General features: G+C 41.9%; 1 protein-coding gene across 1 annotated transcript in view; it reads right to left on the bottom strand.

Moving 5' to 3' along the window:
* Nucleotides 1-13,688, bottom strand: part of pdlim4 (PDZ and LIM domain 4) — a 28,018-nt gene extending 14,330 nt beyond the window's left edge. Inside the window, exons 1-2 of the mRNA XM_003970942.3 lie at nt 13,456-13,688; nt 6,800-6,951 (exon numbers count right to left, since the gene is read on the bottom strand). Of these exons, the coding sequence (XP_003970991.2) occupies nt 6,800-6,951; nt 13,456-13,557 (254 nt within the window). The 5' untranslated portion in view covers nt 13,558-13,688. The remainder of the gene's footprint in view (nt 1-6,799; nt 6,952-13,455) is intronic.
* Nucleotides 13,689-19,798: the final 6,110 nt, after the last annotated feature.

The raw sequence follows: 19,798 nt of genomic DNA, 5'->3' as shown, positions 1-19,798 counted from the left end.
GCAGATAAAGTCATCATCACATCATAAATCCACTGTATAAACTATCCAGTTGGAAAATCCATTATCTTATATGTATTCTTTACAGTGGTCACTGAATTGCTGGTATCCGCCTTCTGTTTAAAGTATCAGTAATTGATTCCAGTTGCACTAACTGAGTTACTGACTAGCAGTAATGATGAAAAATAACATTGGTTACCACACTGTTGAGTGCCCCACTGATCCTGCAATAGCAGGGCTTCATGTGAATTATTAGCCTGTGTAAGCGATATGCTATAGCAAAACCAAGCGTGGCTTCACTTGGATTCCTCTTTTACTCTCAGACTTTACACTTTGGTGGCAGTTTGCATAAATTAACCACATCAGAGGGGAATTCCTTGATTCCTTTGCAGTTTTTTGTTGCCATGGTGTTGGCCGCTATGTGGGAAAGCTTTCAACTTCCAGAAGAGTAAGATGAGAAATTCCCATGCAAGTCTTTGTCCTTCCACCCTCTGTGCCCCACTTTGAACCCATTTAAGCAAGTGTGGCCCATAGAGAGCCGTCTAAAGGGGGTGAGGTCATCAGGCTGAGCTGAACCTACGCTTCAGATATGAACCAACGAGGTGTTGCTATCAAGGACCCTCTTATGAGGTGCCAAATGTCTGGTGGAAAAGCGATAGTAAATCTACGCAGTGGCCCTCTCACAGAAAAAAAAATCATGTTTTCAGACTGTTTGGTTTCGATGGTAACCACACAATCAGATTATTGAAATATGCGACCGTCCCGTCTGAAGTGGACTGTTCTAGTTGACATTTAAAGTGTGCAAGACAAAAACATGAAATTTACCATCCGTCCATAATAATGAGGTCAGAGAGCCGTTTGGAAAAAGTGAGAGAGACAGACCAGCAGCGTTGGGCTGCTGAACTCATTATCCCGCAGGTCAGTGCAAAAGAGGACATCATAGTAAATCTCTTTAGGAATGACACTCTTCAGGAATACCTCAAACCCCACATAACAGGCTGCCCCTGCAAAATAACTGAGCTACATGGGGTTTGTGTTTCTAACCCCCAGCACTGAATCAGGGCCATCTGTGAGGGATCAGGATGCTGCTGTCCACATCAGACAGTGCTACCACACAGCCATCAACCTGTTGAAGGATTTGTCTTTAAATCTTCCCCACTGCTCTTTATTTTCTATGTGGATAGTGCTAAGCAACATAATTTATCATCCAATTGGAACATGTCTTCAGTGAATATCCATGCAGTGAGTAATGTGTTCTAGTATAATTAGTTGGCTATGGATATTTTTATTCACATTTGGTCAGGAATAGCCACTTATAGATCAGGGCACACCAGAATTCACAAAGATATTTGGAAAAAAATAAAACCCTACTGATAAATTGCCATTATTCTGAGAAAAGTAGAACATGGCTGCATCTTGGACTATTGCTGATCCTCCTATAATAACATCTACCCAGGAATAAATGCCAGCAAACAAAAATGAAAGCCAGATCTCTTTTGGGGAATAAGGAAGTTCAAATGAGCAACTTCAATATCAGGTTGAGATCTTTTCTTCAAACTGCCTATTTTTTAATTTGGTCAAATACCTACAGACACACAGCCTTTAGTGGAAATGTCTCTTTTTTCATCCAGGAAAAACTCCCAATCAACAAAAAAATGAGCAATGAATCCTTGGGGAATACTCAAGTAACATTTCAGTCTCTTCGACACAAAATAAATGAATATATGATTTGGGTGTCTTGGTTAATCCTTACTACCATTTTTATTTCTCAATTTTGGTCATATGACTCCCTGAGCCTGACCTCCCGCTGTCAGGTTTCATTTCCTGAATAAGGAGATTTGGTTCATGCAGCAGTGAATGAGTTGACTTTGGCTGCTCTGGGTCGCCATGTTCATAGCAAAGCAGGAGACGAATGCCTTCAAAACCAGGGGCTCTCATATTAAAATGATCTGATCACAGAATATTTCTCGGGGTCACTTCAGGTCTTTTAACTTCATTGGTCCAGCCTGCTGAAATCACTCAAAAATAGTGCAAATTTATCTCACGTCCCAGAAAGCATCATTCCAATGCTATTTGTAATGTGAGAGGAGTTGAAAAGATGTCTCCTCGGAGAGTAGGGGAAGATAATCACCTTTTTAAGAAGAGTTATGGAGGTCTCATCAACAGAATGAAAGAGGGTCACTTGGAAAAATCTGGATAATGACAAGATCAGTGGACAGGAGGGGAAACAGTGGGAGGTTCATACCTCCTCCCTCCTTTTCGACATTGCAGCCTCTCAAAGACCATTGATGTTCAGTTAAAAACAGCCACAAAAAAGAGCCCGTGGAAGAGCCTGAGAGAAAAGATGAAATGAATGGATTAAGGAGCAGAGGGTGGAAGGGATTTGGTAAAAAAGTTGTGTTTGCGTTGGGTACTTTGGAAGCCGCTTTCTATGTTTGTCTCAGGTGGAGGCCTGTGTTTCTTTGGGCTCATGTAGACTGATTCCTAATTCCTCTGGCTCACAGTGAGAAAGCAAGGGTAAAGTCCTTTTAATAAAGTTTCATAGATGACTCTTCCCCAACATGTTACTCTGTAATTCTCCTCAGCAGGGTCCTGATGTTTGGACATACAGCCTGTGCACTTTCTATGGTTGTGAAGAGGGATAGTCACATTATCATGCTAAACATTGTTCAGCAACAATACTAGTCCTGATAATGAGAATTCCCTACAATACATTACAAATTATTTTTTCATCCTCTGATTGTTTAACAGGGCCCTACACTGGAGCCATGCCTGGGAAAGGGCCCTATTTGAGGCCACTTGGTTGCCTTGTTCCAGTACATGGGGCTCTGCTCCATCCACCAATGGATTCACCACTCACAGGAGGAGGTTAAAGAAGTACAGGGCTTTGTACATTTGGCAGCTGACCACAGGGATCCTGGGATTTGAGATTTGATGATGAGATTAGACATCCAGGAGGTGCTTGAACTGGAGCTGCTGCTTCTGGATTCAGAGGAGTCAGCAGAGATCATCTGGGCCTTTAGCCCGGTTGTCTCTAAAACATCTTTCTAGGGAATCTCAAGCGTGCTGAGGAGGCCTCGGGTCAAATATGGTGAGTGTCAGTTTGCCTTCTAGACAGGTAAGGTCACATCTCCATCTGGAAGAGCTGACATGGAAGCGGTTGACGATGGCCTGGGCTTTACCTGCTGACACAGCTGTCACACTCTGGACCCGGAGAAATGGAAAGACTTGTCTTGCCTCTCTGAAAGCTTTTTACCAATGTTGATTGTCATCACGACCACAGCATACCTAAATCAAAGCTAGATTTGGAAAATACTTCACAGTGTCTGGTTTTATATTCAAATGTGTATTCGCATTCAGATATTTTAATGTACAAATATTATTCTCAGGAAGCTGTCTTTTTAACCGACAATCCATCTGAACTCCACTTTTCTTCCAACTTGGCATCATTTCTTCCCAGTCATAGGAAAAAAGAAATAAAACGGGACACCAGTATGTTCTAACAGAGCACACTTTTCCAGTTGAAGAGCTTCGCACAGTGATGAGCTCTGACACAGCTCAAGCATCACAACTCATGTCTCAGCAGATTCAACTTGCCACCCCAGCAGGACTCTTTCCGAAAAGCCCGGCCAGTGTTGGAAACACGTTCCAACCACCATCATCTTTCTCTCAGGCCTGCAACCACATGGTTTATGCCAATAAGCTCTGGAAGAAGGAATGAAACTGCTTGCGGAAGAGAGAAGAAAGAGGGATATAAAAGGAAGAAAATGCTTGAGTGGGTTTTATGTTTGGAAAAGCGGAGCCTGAGCATCGGCAGTGGGGGAGTTTAAGGGTTGAAGAGGTCAAAGAATGCAAATAAAGAGAATAACATGGAAGAGAAGATGCAAGCAAGGATAAATGGTTTCCTCCACAGTTGGATCAAAAACTGTATCACACTGAAATCACACTCAGATACAAGTTCTTGCCAGACAGAGGGATGTTCCACTTCAGTGGCGTGTTGACACACCCGCATCAGTACAGGGAGGTTTTGGAGGGGGGGAAAAAAAGCCGCAGCGAAGCGGTGACCTTTTTTCTTCTGCTGACTATTTCTAACCCTAACCCTTCTTAATTTTCTTTCATTTGTCATCCTGCCAGTGCACTGCTTTGTTCTCTAAAATGTAAAGCCATGAATCCATCATACTTACATTTCTGCATTAGTTCATGCATGTGGTAAAAAGATGGAAACATAGTTTTAAAAAAAACGACTCCACATTTGAAAAGGGAAAATCCAAGTCTCTATTTTAAAGATATATTGACACCAAAGCTGTAGTTTGATCAAGATATTTTATGGTCTTTTCGATTAGTATATTTAGAGCTCTCCAAAGCATTGAAGATTTAAAACATGCAAGACAGAGCAGTGAGGAAGCACTGTTGATGCTTGTCATGCAAATGTTTTGACAGTGGAACCAGATTACAATGCATATTAGCACTTATGCAAACTAGCATAAACCATCTTACCTTGTTTGGTCACTATTCCACATGGTAGCCATTTTGAGAGAAATCCAATATTTGGGTGCATATAAACACAATTCTGTGTAAGGGAGATTTGGCTTGAAATGCTGCCAAAAAATATTTTGGATGCATAAATGACATTAGACTTCATTAGATTTGGGATGTTGACCACAAGTCCTTTGCTGGTCTTTAGAGGAAACATGAAACAAGGTCAAAAACACTACAGAATCATGCTTGTTTTGCATAAGACCTCAAGCCTTTAAGCTCAGATGCGTTTGTACTATAATTTTGGTTCATAACAGTTGTGCAGACTCATATATTTGTCCATCTGCAGCAACATTAAATTACAGGTCTCCCGTGTCTCCTGCTGTGACCGAGTGGAGTATTTCTGCGGGCTCAGAACTGAAATATTATATTATTTTTCAGTGAGTCAGTTTGGGTTTCATGACTATTTCATTTTAAACATTTGAAACACCAAACTGTCTGTGGTCTGTGAACGTAATCTTCCAGCAATGCAATAAGGATAAAAAAGTTGGCTGCTAGAACCCCATGATTCACAACTTCTACTGGCTTCACTTTCCATTTCTTTTGTCATTTTGATACCTGCCCACCATTGTTTTCCCACCTTCTGTTAGCCATTTCTCAGCTTGTTTTGCTTAAATGTTACCTCTGGGTTTTAAATGTCTGTTTTTGTTGCCATTTTCTGCGTTGCTGTGCTTTCCGGACAGGTCTTTTCTCTTCTCTGAAGCCAACTGGGCATGCCTATCTCTCAGACATGGCACCATCCCTCTGTCCAGCAGAAGGGCAGTTCACACTATGATTAACCCAATGCCGTGTGGAAAGGTCGCATACCAGCAGCCGTCCTTCCTCTGCCACTGCCGTGTTGTTATCTCATTGGTTTAAATGTAACCGAGGAGGCCTGATGAATAGCATAAGTCTGTCAGATGGTTTACATGTGGTTATAATTTAAAAGAATCATCTTCAGCCAGTGAAGAGGCATGAGTGACTCCACAATATCTGTATTGACATCATGCAAAAGTAATTCACTCAGGAAAACTATTTACAGTTGGCCCAGAGATTAATTTGAGTTTGGTAAGGATGGAACAGTCAGGAAATATCTAAACAGCCAAAGTAAGTTTCATTGAATTCACTTTTTCTTGCTGACAAGCGTCACTCAGCACCACTCAAATTGTGCTTGAAATGTCCAAAGAATTAAATATGTTTGCCTGAAACATGGAAAATGTGTAAAGACAAATTAGTTCTCCATCTGGGTGTAACCCTAAATAACTTATCTCAGATTGCAACATGGTCAAGAACTGATAAAATGGAGAACCCCATGTCTAAAGCAATTTGTGTTTGATGCCGTAAATGTAAAATAAATCCCTGGTTTACTCAACAGGATGTATTCTTGATGAATTCTGAACATCTGTGTGGATCTGTGGCTCTTGAATCTGCGTGACTCTGCATTTTTCGGACACATCCAGCTGCTGCCGAGAATCATTCTTATTTACGCTCCTTCCACAAGTCAATTACATCCTCAGAACCATTACAGGAGCGAGAACGAGCTGTCTTCTGCCCTATAAGGAGACTATTGCAGCACCAGTTGGCAGATGTTACTGAGCCTGAAACCACACAGTGTTCTTCAGAGCTCGCCAGGACTCTTCTACACTTTCCAGTACTGTGGCATCCATCAAATAAAATGTGGGGAAGCAACTGAAGATATTTTTTCCTCGGTTATCTCCCCTGTTCTCCCCCCGCTGTCTCCATTTGTTATTAACTGCTTAGAGGGCAGATTTCCGCTCTGCTGTGTTGATAGAAACCCCTGAGCAAAGGCCAAATCATCCATCCTCAAATACTTAAAATAATATGCCATGCAAAGGCTGATAATTTTCCACTTCATAAACTGGTAAAATATAAACCATTAAAGCCTATTTGTAAAGGTCAAAATACACATGCAAGCCTCGTACGTACAGATTCAATCATTTTAGCCATGTAAACCTGTCATCGGTCCCTGTGACTCCACCATGCCACAATGAACAGACTCACCAGCAATTACAACATCATGTGATGAGGCAGTTAAAAACATCCAGTTATAAAAGAAATAGGTGGGTTTTTTTTTTTAGAAAAAAGAATTCATGAGTTTGAATTTTAAATACTCGTAGTTGCGCACAAACCCAGCCCTGATATGGCCTGATATGAACGAAAGAAAGCACTTCCAATAACCACATAACCCTACAATCTTAAACTGTTTTGGCATATTTTTGGCATATTGAAAGGGGTGCTTTTTTAAAAAAACTTTGTGGTTTCATACCTTGTGACGATGAGCGTGAGCTGCTGAGTGCAGGTTTTGATCCTGTTCTGAGCCTCCATGTGCGTCATGAGCTCTGTGCTGTCACCATTGATGGCCAAGATGATGTCCCCTGGACAAAGGTCACCTTGGGCGGCTTTGCTGCCTGGTGTTACCTGCAGGTAATGTTCATTCACACACACACATACACACAGAAAATCCATACACAGCCACGGGGGAAAGAAAAAAAAAGAAAGAAAGAGTTGTTATAACTGGTGTCAAACTGCCAGTGAGGAAGGAAGAGAAAAAGGAGGGGAAAAAAGGCATTAGGTTAAGAGTGTCACCACAGAGGCCAAATTCAACAAAAGCAGCTGTCAGCCGATTGATGCAACATTGCTTTTGGGCAGACGACACAGTTTACATTTTCAAAAGCCCACAACGAGAGTTGGAAGTGAGGGGCCAGGAAGAACTTTGTAAAGGGCGCAAAATATTTGAAACAAACCAGAATGTGTTCAACGGAATAATTATACGGCTCATCAGTAATTGCACGATCGGATTTTGGCAAATGGTTGGGGCAGTTTTTTGCAATGGAGCCATGACCCTTGCGTACCACTGATACACATTTTTTTGGTCTTTTTATCCTCCACTTGGACGTCTCCCCTATTACAGAGACTATCCTCTCCAAGACGGAGCAGGTTCCGCTCTGCAATCACTCACTCCAGAAGCACGCTCGTCTGCAGACATCTGAGCCCCACAGGGAGGCACTGGGGTGATGAGGAGAGAGGAGGAAGGAGGAGCGGTGTTGTCCCACCGGGCGTGCGTTACCTTTAAAAACACACTAAGTAACATATGATAACAATTTTCCTTGACTATGCACGTACAATGTCCCTGTTATTCCTCAGCCTGCCCCTGGCAGTGTGGATGTGCTTTTATAAGCAAAACCTGATGAAATTTTCATTCATTCATCAAAGGAAATGACTGCAAGGCATTGATGTGGCAGCATGTTGCAGGGAAAAGTTTTTTTTGGTTTGAGGCTCGCGATGAAGTAAAGAGGACAGCTATCATCATGTCTCCGGTCTTCTTCTGTGCTCTGCACTAACATTTATGCCAAAAGTATTCTGTCTGTTGAAAGTGATGACAGTTTAAGCAGCACAGCACAATTGTTATTAGCAATATTCTGGGATGTTCTTGTTTAATTAAAGAGCTGTAATCTTTAGAGGCTTGTTTGTTCATTTAAGAGTTTGATCATCATACAGTAATTGTAAAAATCTAAACTCTTTAATATGACTGCTTCGAGGCTGACACTTTGTATACCTTTATTTTTAACCAAGACTTCAAAAGAAGATAAGCCTAAAAAACAGGATACAGGAACATAAAATTTATGGATGGGTTTCCCTTTCATGAAGTGTTTCTACGTCAAAAACTGCTGATTTGTGCTGTCAAGCACATTTCTCTGTGGACACCTCGTTTGGAGCTCCTTCCGGTCGTGCCTCTTTCTTGACAGCTGCACATTAAAATTTATGGTGATAGGGACAATGGGCGACCTGGAATCACATCATTTGCACATATTAAATATCAAAATCCAAGTTGACAAAAAGCCTGGATCATGAATATGAACATCTACAGATGGAAGTCATGGACCTTCAAGATGAGCCACCTCACAGACTGGAAGGAGCATTTTAAAGAGCAGAAAAGTTCACGCCCCATCAGGCGCTAAGAGCTGAGTCGAGCTGTGGAATTTTCAATTTACAGCCTCTGCCTGCTGAGAGGTCAAAGACATTGCGGAAAATGTCTGTAAAGATGTGACAGTGACTTCTGGGAAACTGTTTCAAACTGATAAATGAACCGAAACAACCAATGAATCAAGTCCATTATATCAGTATTACACTGATTATAAAATAATCTTTTATGTTACAATACACTACTTAAGAGACAGATATGAAATTATGATCAATATTACCTAATCTTTGCTAACGATTGCTCAGATGCTGCATCGTATCATCATGTTAGATTTGATGGTGATGGTGGAAAACAACAGGGAAAACAACCCCACTGCCTCTCCAAGATCATAAACAGTTGCATCCTTTTCCATAAGCGGCTTTTCATGCATGGCTAAATGCTTACAGATAGTGTGGTTGGAATAAAGCCAACCGCATGTCACACACGGTCGTCGTGGGGTGTCCTGAAGACCAGGAACTTGTGGTTTCACTGTAGCTACGTTTAGGTTTGTTGTTGTTTATCTCAACTGAGTGAGAAAGTCACAAAATTAGTTTGAAAGTAAGTGTGTATGAACTGTTTGAGAAAAACCAGAGTTTGCCGTCATGCCATCACTGTTGGCTGTTTGATTGCAGCTGCTCTAGCTTTAAATCCTTAAAGTGGAAAAACATCATTTTGAAAATACAGGATAACATTCTGTGTCATTGTGCTGCATGTTCCCCTGTTAGAATGGAGGCACATTAAGTTGTCTGTTTTCTATGTTTAAGTCATTTTAATGATGACATTTTGACATTCAGATAGAGAGAAACTACAGGAATGAGTCATGTAAACATCAAGATGTCCCCACCTCCTGTTTAAAGTATTAAATATGATTAAAGAAGAGTTTGTCACTTTCCAAAGTCTTTCCTCATGACTGAATTGCAAATGGAGATTTTCTCTGCAGGGTGGAAGTGTTGAGTCCTGGCAACAAAGAGACTAATTCCTGGCAACATGTGTTTGCTTGTTGGACGTGTGATAGGAACCATGGTTATGACCTTGGTGACGGACATCCGTTACAAAGCCCTGGGTGTGAGGTTCGGTCTGGGATTATCACAATGAAACAAAAAGACTGATCTTGCCAAGGCCAATCAGGATTTCTGTAGCCGATGGTGAAATATGTGAGGGTACATGAGAACATGAGGAAATGGGAGTGTCGTGTGAAAGTTGATTGCATTCTTAAATGCATTTGTGCATCTTTAACATGAGGAATAAAGGAAGTGGAAGTGTTCAACATTCGTCATCTAAAGATGGTAAAAATCCATTCCAATCAATTTTTTTGGTCTAATTCTGAATGATTTGGCTTTCTGAAATTCTTTCCAGCAGGGTTTGGTTATATTGCACAATAACAGATTCTTGTTTAACCAAATTTGCAGAAAATATGACAAATCAAGCAAACGTGGGCGATGCATTGCATGTCAACAACAGGAAACTCATGACCGAAAAATGCAAGAACATTAAGAATGTGGAGTTTCTACAGTTTCACACAGAGATTTGAATGCAATAAATCAATTTTAGGAATACAATTCTGTCATTTACAGACTCTTCTGTCCGGAGACCGTAATTCTACTGTGCAAGAATCATCATAGAGTCACTTTTAAATAGATCTAATAAATTGTGTTTCCTTTTAAAAAGCTCAGCCAAACCTCAAGGACTTGCATTGTTTTACTGGCCCTTCTGTGAGCAACTCCACAACCTTGGTGACAACAGGAAATTCTTTTAAAGTACCATCTGTTATCCTTTGCTCAGTTTGTCCTAGAGATGTAACTTACAGCATAGCATAATTTTAGCCTAGAGAAAAGGAGCTGCCAGAGAGTAGCTTAAAGCTGACTATTATAGCTGTTGGTGCCATAGAAACAACCCATAAGACTTCAGGTCACATGTCTGTCTCCGGTATGTGGTGGACAGCCCTACACTCTCGGATTAAAGGGTACAAAGGACACTCAGTACGTTGGATGTTGGAGCGCTGATGCAATCTCAGTTATGTTTGCTCTTATTTCATGCTCCAATGATAAACACACATTAAACTTCGAGCTGGACGAGTTTTGCAACTCCTGAAAAAGTTTCCATACACTGTGCAGAGTCTTCCTCATCTGTGTCTCTTTCTTCATCTTTATCTCACATTGTCCCTGCAGACAGGAATAATTACAGAGACTGAAAATCCCTTAAATATACCATGCATATGATCATGTAAATCTTTGTGTATATGTCAAGGAGGGCAGGATTTTGGATATGGTGATGACGTTCTTGGGAAATTAGTAACAAAATGTAGTTTAACTTCACAGCTTTGTTGGAAGTAAATGTTGAGTAAAAAGATGGAAAACTTTGAATTATTTTTCTTAATTGCTGTTTTTAGATCTAATGCCTGACACACACAAAAAAAACTGTGTGGTTTGAAACTTGTTCAAAAAGCGTTCAGCAATACGATTTCAGCCTGTGCAATCCCAAATCCACTAAAATGTACAACTGTGTGGGAGCGGACCATTTGCCATCATGGATCATGAAGACAGAGTACACAGCAGGACAGACGGTGTGAAGTTGCCAGCAAGGAGGCTGGACACTGTTTCTGGGCAGCGCACAGGCCATTAATTAGTTGACACTAGGATGTGAATTCCTGTCCACAAGATGTCTGTCCGCCAACTGGCAGGGATGACAAGTGTCCCACATCACCTTTCGTCTGCACATTTTGACACGGGTCTATAAAAGGCCTTATAGCACAGCTGCCATATTCAACAAGCCCCCTCGACATGCTTCTGCAGATACATGCATGCAGTTACGTGTTTTATTCCACACGCACGCACCATCAGAGCAACAAGTCACCGTCAAGTTGACACACCATCAACTGCAGGCTGGTAGCAGATTAAAAGGCTTATCCACGGTCATTATCGCCATAAGCAAAGAGGCAGCGGCTGCCTCTGGAACTCGTTTGCTGGCATTTACAACTTTCTCTGCCTCAAAATGCAGGTGTCCCGTGTCAACTCTTTTATATATCCAAAAGACTGGGAGAAAAGAGGGCGGGTCATCTGTCAGTCATTCAGAAGAGGTTTATGATTCAAAAGGCCTGGACAGTGTGCAGGTGTTGAAACAAAGAAGCCTGGAAGTCGTGTCTTTCCATGACTCGTTAGAAAGAGCGAGCCAAATCTGTACATGGCAGTAGAAAAGATCAAATATAACTAACCTCTTCCCCTTTATTTATGTCTTCCTGTCACCATACGTCTTAATATAATTGTTCACTTGCACACTTAATGCAGTGCATGAATGCTGCAACCACATGACGAATAGCAACGTTTGGAAGGTACCGCAACCTTTCAGCGCCAATGAATTCGACCATACATCCCAGTCAGCATCTAAATAGCTCGCTGCTCTCTATTTGCTGATGTTTGGAGGATCAAAATCCATTTTGGAAACCACAAACATTACCCGAACTGTTGATGACAGAGCGTGCTTGTGTGTTGTGTCATGTCAGCGGATGCTTCAGCACACGATGACTTGTTTGGACAATGAAATCATATGCGGTGGCAGTTACAAAGACCCACACACAAAAAAGAGGCAGGGCAATGCTCAGTCTCACTGCCAAGAGAGTGTTTGTATTTATGCTTCTGACATGACATAGTTTTCTGAATATGCTTATGTCTCACATCTGCTTCCTCCGCTGATTCTCAAGCTCGCGTTTATCAGACAAAGCACGCCCATCTTCCCCCAGGCAGGCGGCACGCTCGCAACCGTTTGCTTTCATTGCCTTTTTTTTACTGGGAGCCGTATCTGTCTGTAACCTGTGATTACATTTGCTGATGTCATCCTCCCAGAGTTTCATTGTTATAAACTGGTGTTTTTTAAACTTGTTATAAACTTGACGTTGGCACAGTTAGGACAGTAAATATTTAAATGCGTTGTGCACACTGTGAAGCCACAGCAATCTTAAATTCAACAAGAACTCTGATTGTTGTTTATGTTGTTCCATTTTGGAATATAACTTGGCAAAATGCTGTGTGTTCAGCAGGAAGGTATAAAGAAGTAGAGAAAATCTGATTTTTTTTGGCCTTTTCTGAACACTGATTGACACAGTTTGCAGATAAAGAGGTCAGTTTTTGCAAACACTGAAACCCAGCGTCTTTCCATTGCATCCCAGCTCCTTTTATGGCCATAGCCGTAGGTTCAGGGAGAACTTCAGGTGACCTTCCGGGGGTCTGTCTGCATTTCTGAAAGTTGCTGATCACTTGCTGTAAATCTGAGAATTACAGCACCAGTTTAAAGCGCTGCGGCGCTGTAGTTAAAGGGTCCGTTTGGGGGCTGATGATACAGCTGAGCACAACACCTGGAATCCCTCAGCAGCCAGTGAGCGCTGATTAAAAACAAATGTCAGCACCACCACCCGCCATCCTCCCGTTCACCAACCCCCCCCCCACCCCCCCCACCCAACCACATGCACCAACACACCCGTTTTCCAATGCATTTCTTCCCTAAGCCCTGCAGCAGCACCGGACTCTGTTTACTCTGGCCAGGATCAACTCTCGGCTACTGCCAGGATCCACAGCCAGCAAACTGACTTTTGACCCATATTCCCAAGGTCAAAAAAGTTCAGAGATTTGTGAATATTGAAACCAGTAATATATGACAGTATCATTTCAACATTTGTTCTAAATCTGCCACATGAAAGCAATTATGAAACGCGGACTTTTCTAAAATATCACATCTATTAAAATTAAAATTAGAAAAATATGTGTCTTGTCAATTTCCACAGCTCACTTAATTTGCCAGTTTTACAGCAAGGCTCCCGTTAAAATAGTTAACTGGTTAATAAACTATATTCGACCCTTTAGATCAGTTAATTAGCCAGATATTGCCGACATTCGTCTCTGTGCGCACCAGTTGCTGCCAGTACTGTTCCACTTTACGCACAAAGCAATAGAGTCACGATCATTACCTACCCTGGAGATGGTTAACGGGGTGCTGAAATCGCGTCCTCCCACCAGCCGGAACCCCCAAGGAGAGGGTCCCTTTAGTGTAACGGTCTGCGACATGTTTGGCATATGGACCGGCAGCAGAGCACCTCGAGAGTCTGCGCGTTCTTCGGTGCGAGCAGGAAAATAAAGCAGCGTAAAGTAGCCGGAGTCCCTTGGCCAGCTGCTAGGCAACGCTGTCCCGTCTGACTAAACTTTCCTCTCGCTCTCGAATCAAGTTTAAATAACGAAACCGCCTCTGACGTAGATGTGACGGTCTGTGCCGCCCACATTCGACCGGTCTGTGCTGCCTGGGCGCAGTGGGAGGGGACGGCGCTGCGCTGGGGGAGACCCGCGGTGTCCTGACATCAACTGTGGTGCGGAAAGTATTCACATCCCTCCTTTCAGTCGAGAATAAAAACTGTATCAGGAAGGAGTTATGGGATTAAATTTAATTGTTACAAAATTAACAAAATGGATTGAAAGAATCAAATATATTTGCTGTTTGTGTTATTGATCATTTTGAGGTTGATGAGGAACTTATGGATCAGTTCAAGGCTCAGGTCCTTTCCGCGTCACCTTTCGCCTTCAAAGTGGATTTTTTTTCTCCAGGTCTGGTGTCCCCCAACAGCACAAAGTTAAATGGAGACTCCAAGATGCCCCATGGATGAATAGCTCCCTGTGACCAGTCTACAATGCTATGTTTCGGTTGTTTGTACACATGTTTCTATGAAATGTGACAAATAAGACACTAAAACAGACTCAAAGGTAGGTGAGATATCTCACATTTAATGCAAGATTTCTGGATCAGTGTCTATCTGCCAAATATGTGCTCTTTACTGACCATTGGCTGCTCTTTCCAGGGGGAAAAAATGACTATAGTTCTTTCAAACATGTAGCCTCATATGTTTATGGTTGCAAAACGAATCTCTGTTGGGTCTCCAGAGCTGTATAACTATAAGTTTAGAACATCAAAGTATTCATCTGGAGAACCATTGGATGATAAAAACATCTGTTTTAAATGGCAGTCAGGAGCTTCTTTTTGTCTTAAATTTGGACGTAAAAGTCGACACAGCACACTAATAAACAAAATTTATATTTGAAGCTCTCTTATAACGCACTCCTGGACCAGGGCTAAGTTGCTACCTATCAGGTATACTTGTGCTAATTTCTGCCACTTGCTATAAAGCCTGCACTAGTTCATGTGAATGGTATGAATTTCACAATAACTGGACATTAATCAAATTAGGATTGTGGCATTATGATCATCATAAATAGTAAATAAAGTATATACTACATGTCATGCTGCCCCAAAACATGGTCAGGTTAGATCATCATGCTAACAGTGTCAGCATGATAAAGAAGGCATTAAAGGTAATAAACAAGGTAAAGACTAGAATTATGCCTCAGCTTGTGCTAATCTTGACATAAACTTAAATTTAAAGGCAGTCCATGACTCCCTCCTCAAGGTCTGTGTCATCCACAACAGTAGTCAGAAGCTCTTGTTATTCGTACCTTCACATGGCAGGAAAGACCTCTCCTCTCTTCTGTTTATCAATGGCTTACCCGCTTGCCCGCTCTCCTCCTCCGTTCTCCGTCCAATTTTCACTCCTCCGGCCAATTACAGCGTGAGTCACCGGGCCGGAGTGCCAGAGAATTATCTCACAGACACTCCTATGAATTTGTCTCCAAGTCATCTGCAGTCATCTGCTCTGTCTGAGAGATCTGAGTCAGCTCTTAACCTGTCAGTGTAGCACCAGTAACATCAGGTGTCACTTGGACTGAACATTGCAAAAAACTCCTGGGCTAATATTGAGAAATAATTAATATGGTTAATTAAAAGCTGGGACAGAGCATTTCAACAGAAAATGAAGTCATTTGCTTGGTATGAAAATTGAGATCCTGAAAGTGTGGACGAACAGTATTTACAGATGTCTTTTTTGCACCTAACAGCGTAAAACCTTCAAAGGATGACTAACCCAAGGCCAAGAAAGTATTAAAGGGCAGCCAGCAGTGGAGATTTATTGAGCAGGAGACCCGGGTGACACTTGGGATATGTGTCTTCAAAGCCTGCTTCCCGTAAATCTGTGTCAAACTACAGAGCGCTTCCATCCCTGTGTTCTTGTCCCATAGATCACTGTCAGTCCGCACGCCATCAGCGAAAACACCCAGTTAAATTCCAACAAATCCGTGATCGGCCTTTTATTTTGATGCACAGACAGGAAGAACCTGAGCGAAGCAGGTGAGACAGCAGGTAACGTGGGGTTGTAATCACACGCTGTCTGACAAGGCTGGCATATATCGGCTGTCTGGGAGAATGATGTCACCTCAGATATACAAGCAGTTGACTCATTCTGCTCTTTTACTTACAAAAAAAAACAACCCACGCCTAATAATAACCTCATCTGTACTCATGGATTTTCCATTACGTTTATGTTCACATCCCAAATGAGACAACTGTTTTCATCTATTAATCGGGATGCATGTGTTGAGCTATTTCAGTATCTGTACAGAGGACATTGGTCTTTAAAGGGGGTGTATTGTCTCCCTGTCCTATGAAGTGAGTCCCTGCCCATTCGAGCTGTTTACTGGGACAAAAACGATGTGCTTAATCAACTCATTTGGCTGTATAAACACAGCATTTGAAAAGCACTTCAGGGCAAAATCAGAATATAATACCAGTAATGCAGCTTTCCTTTGTTTATAAAGGAAGTTCTAAACTATTCTTCTGTGAAACCTTTAAAGGTGATAAATCGTTTCTCTTCTTTCTTGCTCCGGCTGCTTTTCACTATTCTGAAAAGTTGGAGGCTTTGCCTTTACTCACGTTGACAAGAGTTGATTCTTTGTTTCTTTGTTTTCTACGTCGTACAACATCGGGTCATTTTCCGACCCCAGAGCCGTAAACGCTTTCATAATGGCACCGACTGGAAACAATCGCACCGCCGCTGCACCCCTCGCGGGGAAGCAAATATTTGTAAAGGAGCCATGATGTTTAATGTATGCGGTTGTGATATTGCTGAATCAGAAATAAAAAACAGATGATTTCAGAGCGCCGTAGAGGGGGACCACCATAAGCTCAGTTCTCTTAAGAGCCTTTCAGATTTAGGAGCCACCATGAGAACATTGATGTGATTGTAAATAATTGAGAACAACTGATACCGGAGGGAAAACCTCCTGTCTAATGCCATCTTTATCTCAAAACCATGTGTTCTCCTCGTTTGACAATAATTCAACAATCCACAATACTTAACCCTTCCACATGGATGAATATTTATGCACTCTAGCCACAAGCATACTGTGATCATGTACTCCCTCCCTATCAGATGATTTCATATGAGTTCCTGGTGGCCCTTAGAGACACTGCCCGTACACTGAATATCTAACAAAGTGCTGCTGAGGCCTCTAGCCATTAAGGCAAACAGTGTGAGTGTAAAGGAGGACTGCCATGTTACACTACAGCCGTACTCTGACCCAGCACATATTGATTTTCCACAGCTGGAGGTGTGTGTCCTGAGTATTGATGTTTGTCTGGATCAATACGGGAGAGGCACCTTTTACCCTCCTGTCATGCTGCTACACTACATTCTAGATGCACGGCTATTATAAGGAGAAGGTTATACGTGTCCTAAACATACTATTAGCCTTGTTTTTGCTAAGCTGACCGTTTCTGCGTGGAGGATCTGTTTGTGTTATGTTTGTTTTCTATGTTTCAAGACATGGAAACAGTGCAGGGAATGATGTACGGAACACGTTCGGATTCCTCTGTAAACAACTCCAGCCAATTACAACCTGGCTGGAGGAGCCGTAAACAGAATGAATTTCCAGTCTGCACGAGCTCTGTGGATTTGGAGATAATGGCGTCTTTCGGGGGAATTCTGTGGGGGGGGACCACGGTGGAATACCAGGGTAATCGCTATGAGCCATTCTGTGCCTAAGAAATGAGTGTTGTGTGTGTTCTTGGCAAAAAGTCAAACACAATGGGTGGGTGACTCTACTCTTGTCCCCAGTCCTGTCTGTGGTGCTCGCTGACAGAGCCTGAGGGCACGACCTGGCCCTAGCAGAGGAAACCCTCAATGTGACCTTATGACACAGCACAACAGTCGGGAGGCCAAAAGCAACTGCTCCAAAGCAACATGTGTTTATGCTCAAACGAAAAGGCCGTCCAGCTGCTCCAAGACTCAGGATTTTATCCAGAAGGGGGCGGAAATGCAGAGGAATATGTTGTTCAAAGGGAAGGCGGGAAAACCAGTAATTATAAAATGTTTGTGGTCTGAAATTGTGTGATTTTTCAATTTTCAATTGCATTTATGCTTAATGGCATTGTATTTTAGGAATTTTCTTTTTTAATTATATGTACTCAACCATTGCTTTCACTCAACAAGAAATATTTTCCACAATGTCAGCTATTTGTTATCCTTAGTGGTGAAGCGGTATTAAGGTATTTATTAAGATCAACACTCTGTCATTACACTTTTTATCTGGTTATGGGAATGCAGGAGCACTAAGCTAACGTTGTGGTTGTGCACTGTATCATCAGGATTATTGTGTCCTTGTGAAAGTACCACTTTTTTGTTGCCTTAAGAGCAAGTGCCAAGGATCACCTGGTGGCCAGGAGGATCTTTGCTGGAAAAGTCTGTGCTGCTGCAGCTTTTTCTTTCATCCAGTTAGCACAAACCACAAACACATTGTTTTGACTGCAAGGACTTGAACAAGAAGCCAGTTCTGTGAAGCAGAACTAAAGGATTACACCCATATTACAGCAAAGGGGAAGCCCCAAGTGGGCTGACATGGAAGCTGTGATTCAAATTTCTAAGAATTTTTAAACTGTAATTTTTTGGGTAATAGTCTTTAATGTCCGTCTAATCATTTTTGCTTGTTTCTGGTTTCTCGTTGTTGCTTGGCTGTTTCTGGACGCATGTTTAACCTTAATTTGAACTGAATTAAAGTGTATTTTTAAACTTTGAGGAATATATAGGGGCGAACGTTAGCTGGTATGGAACTGACCTTTTGAAGTTTCCTTTTATGGGGTGTAGAACCTAAGTACTTAATCAGCTTTTAAATGTGCAACAGTGAGACTAACAGGTCCTCAGAGGCCGCAGGAGAGGATTGAGTTGTTTCCCTGCGAGGACGCCAGAACATGGGAACCGTGGAATGATTTACAGCTACTGGTGCACATCTGCTATCCGGAATGCCCAAGTACAGCCAATTAAACCCAACATATTGTTCAGGCCAAACGCCTTTTTAATTTTTTTCCAAGAAGAACAAACATCCATGCTTACAAAATTCAAATAAGAGGTTTTAAAAAGGTGCGTGAACATTTAATTTCCATCTCCCCCCCGCCCCGTTATTTCCTTTCTGGTTTTACATCCATCCTTTATATGTTAGTCAATCCCTGTGCAGGAATGTCAAACAGTACTTGTGAGAAAGAAAAATAAAAGGTTCACCCCCGTCCGCTCACACAAACCTACACAGCCACCCATTCACAGTGGCAGGAAATGACCCTGCGCCTGGCTTTTGTTTCATTTCATTCCTCGGGACATTTGTTTACCTGTCTTCCTGAAAGGATTAGCTGAACTAAACCAGTGCGCAGTTAACCGGTAGCATCTCAAACACTATAATATGTCAATGTGTGTAATTGTGTATTGTTATGTGACATTTTCTGAGTCCAAAGCTTCAGTTTTTCAGGATGGAGCCTTCAGAAACATAGACATGCTTGGTTAAGTGTGTATTGTTTGGCATATCCCTGCAAAAAAAAAAAAAAAAAAAAAGGTCTCGGAACCTGTTTACGACCTGTCAGGGAGCTTCAGGGAATTCAGTGGCTTTCAGGGAAATAAACAAGGGAACACTCTAAAAGTCTTTGGATGATGACTTCCAGACGAAAGTGAGTTGCCTCTCTTTTACAATCAGACCAGTGTCAGAGTTTATCCCACCGTGAAACTATTTATCATGGATTTGGGGGTCTGGCTGATTTGTTTCTCCGTTGGGGCCAAATTGAGACATCCAAAACGCTATTCTTCTTATTTCACCTCACTTTCTTTTACTCCTCCATTGACTTAATACATGTAAACACATGGCTGAATTTAAAGTGAATATCAGTGGAAACAACATAGCAATCTGTTATTTAAAAATTGTAAATTTAGATATTAGACAGTCATAGTAGTTGAAATTCTGACCCTGATGAACAGTTAATACGATTTTGTTCAGTTGTATAAGACGGTCCGGAGTTTAAATGGGTCAGCCAAGTTTGGGTTTTGTGGTGAATTCCAGCCGTCCAAGAGAAACAACAAGGTTTCATTATGCCGACATGCTTCTAAACTTCCCAAATTCAGGT

The sequence above is a fragment of the Takifugu rubripes genome, chromosome 15 (assembly GCF_901000725.2).
Source record: "Takifugu rubripes chromosome 15, fTakRub1.2, whole genome shotgun sequence".
Classification (NCBI taxonomy): domain Eukaryota; kingdom Metazoa; phylum Chordata; class Actinopteri; order Tetraodontiformes; family Tetraodontidae; genus Takifugu; species Takifugu rubripes.
The sequence above is the reverse complement of the archived record's forward strand: the minus strand, read 5'-3'. Positions and strand labels throughout refer to the sequence as shown.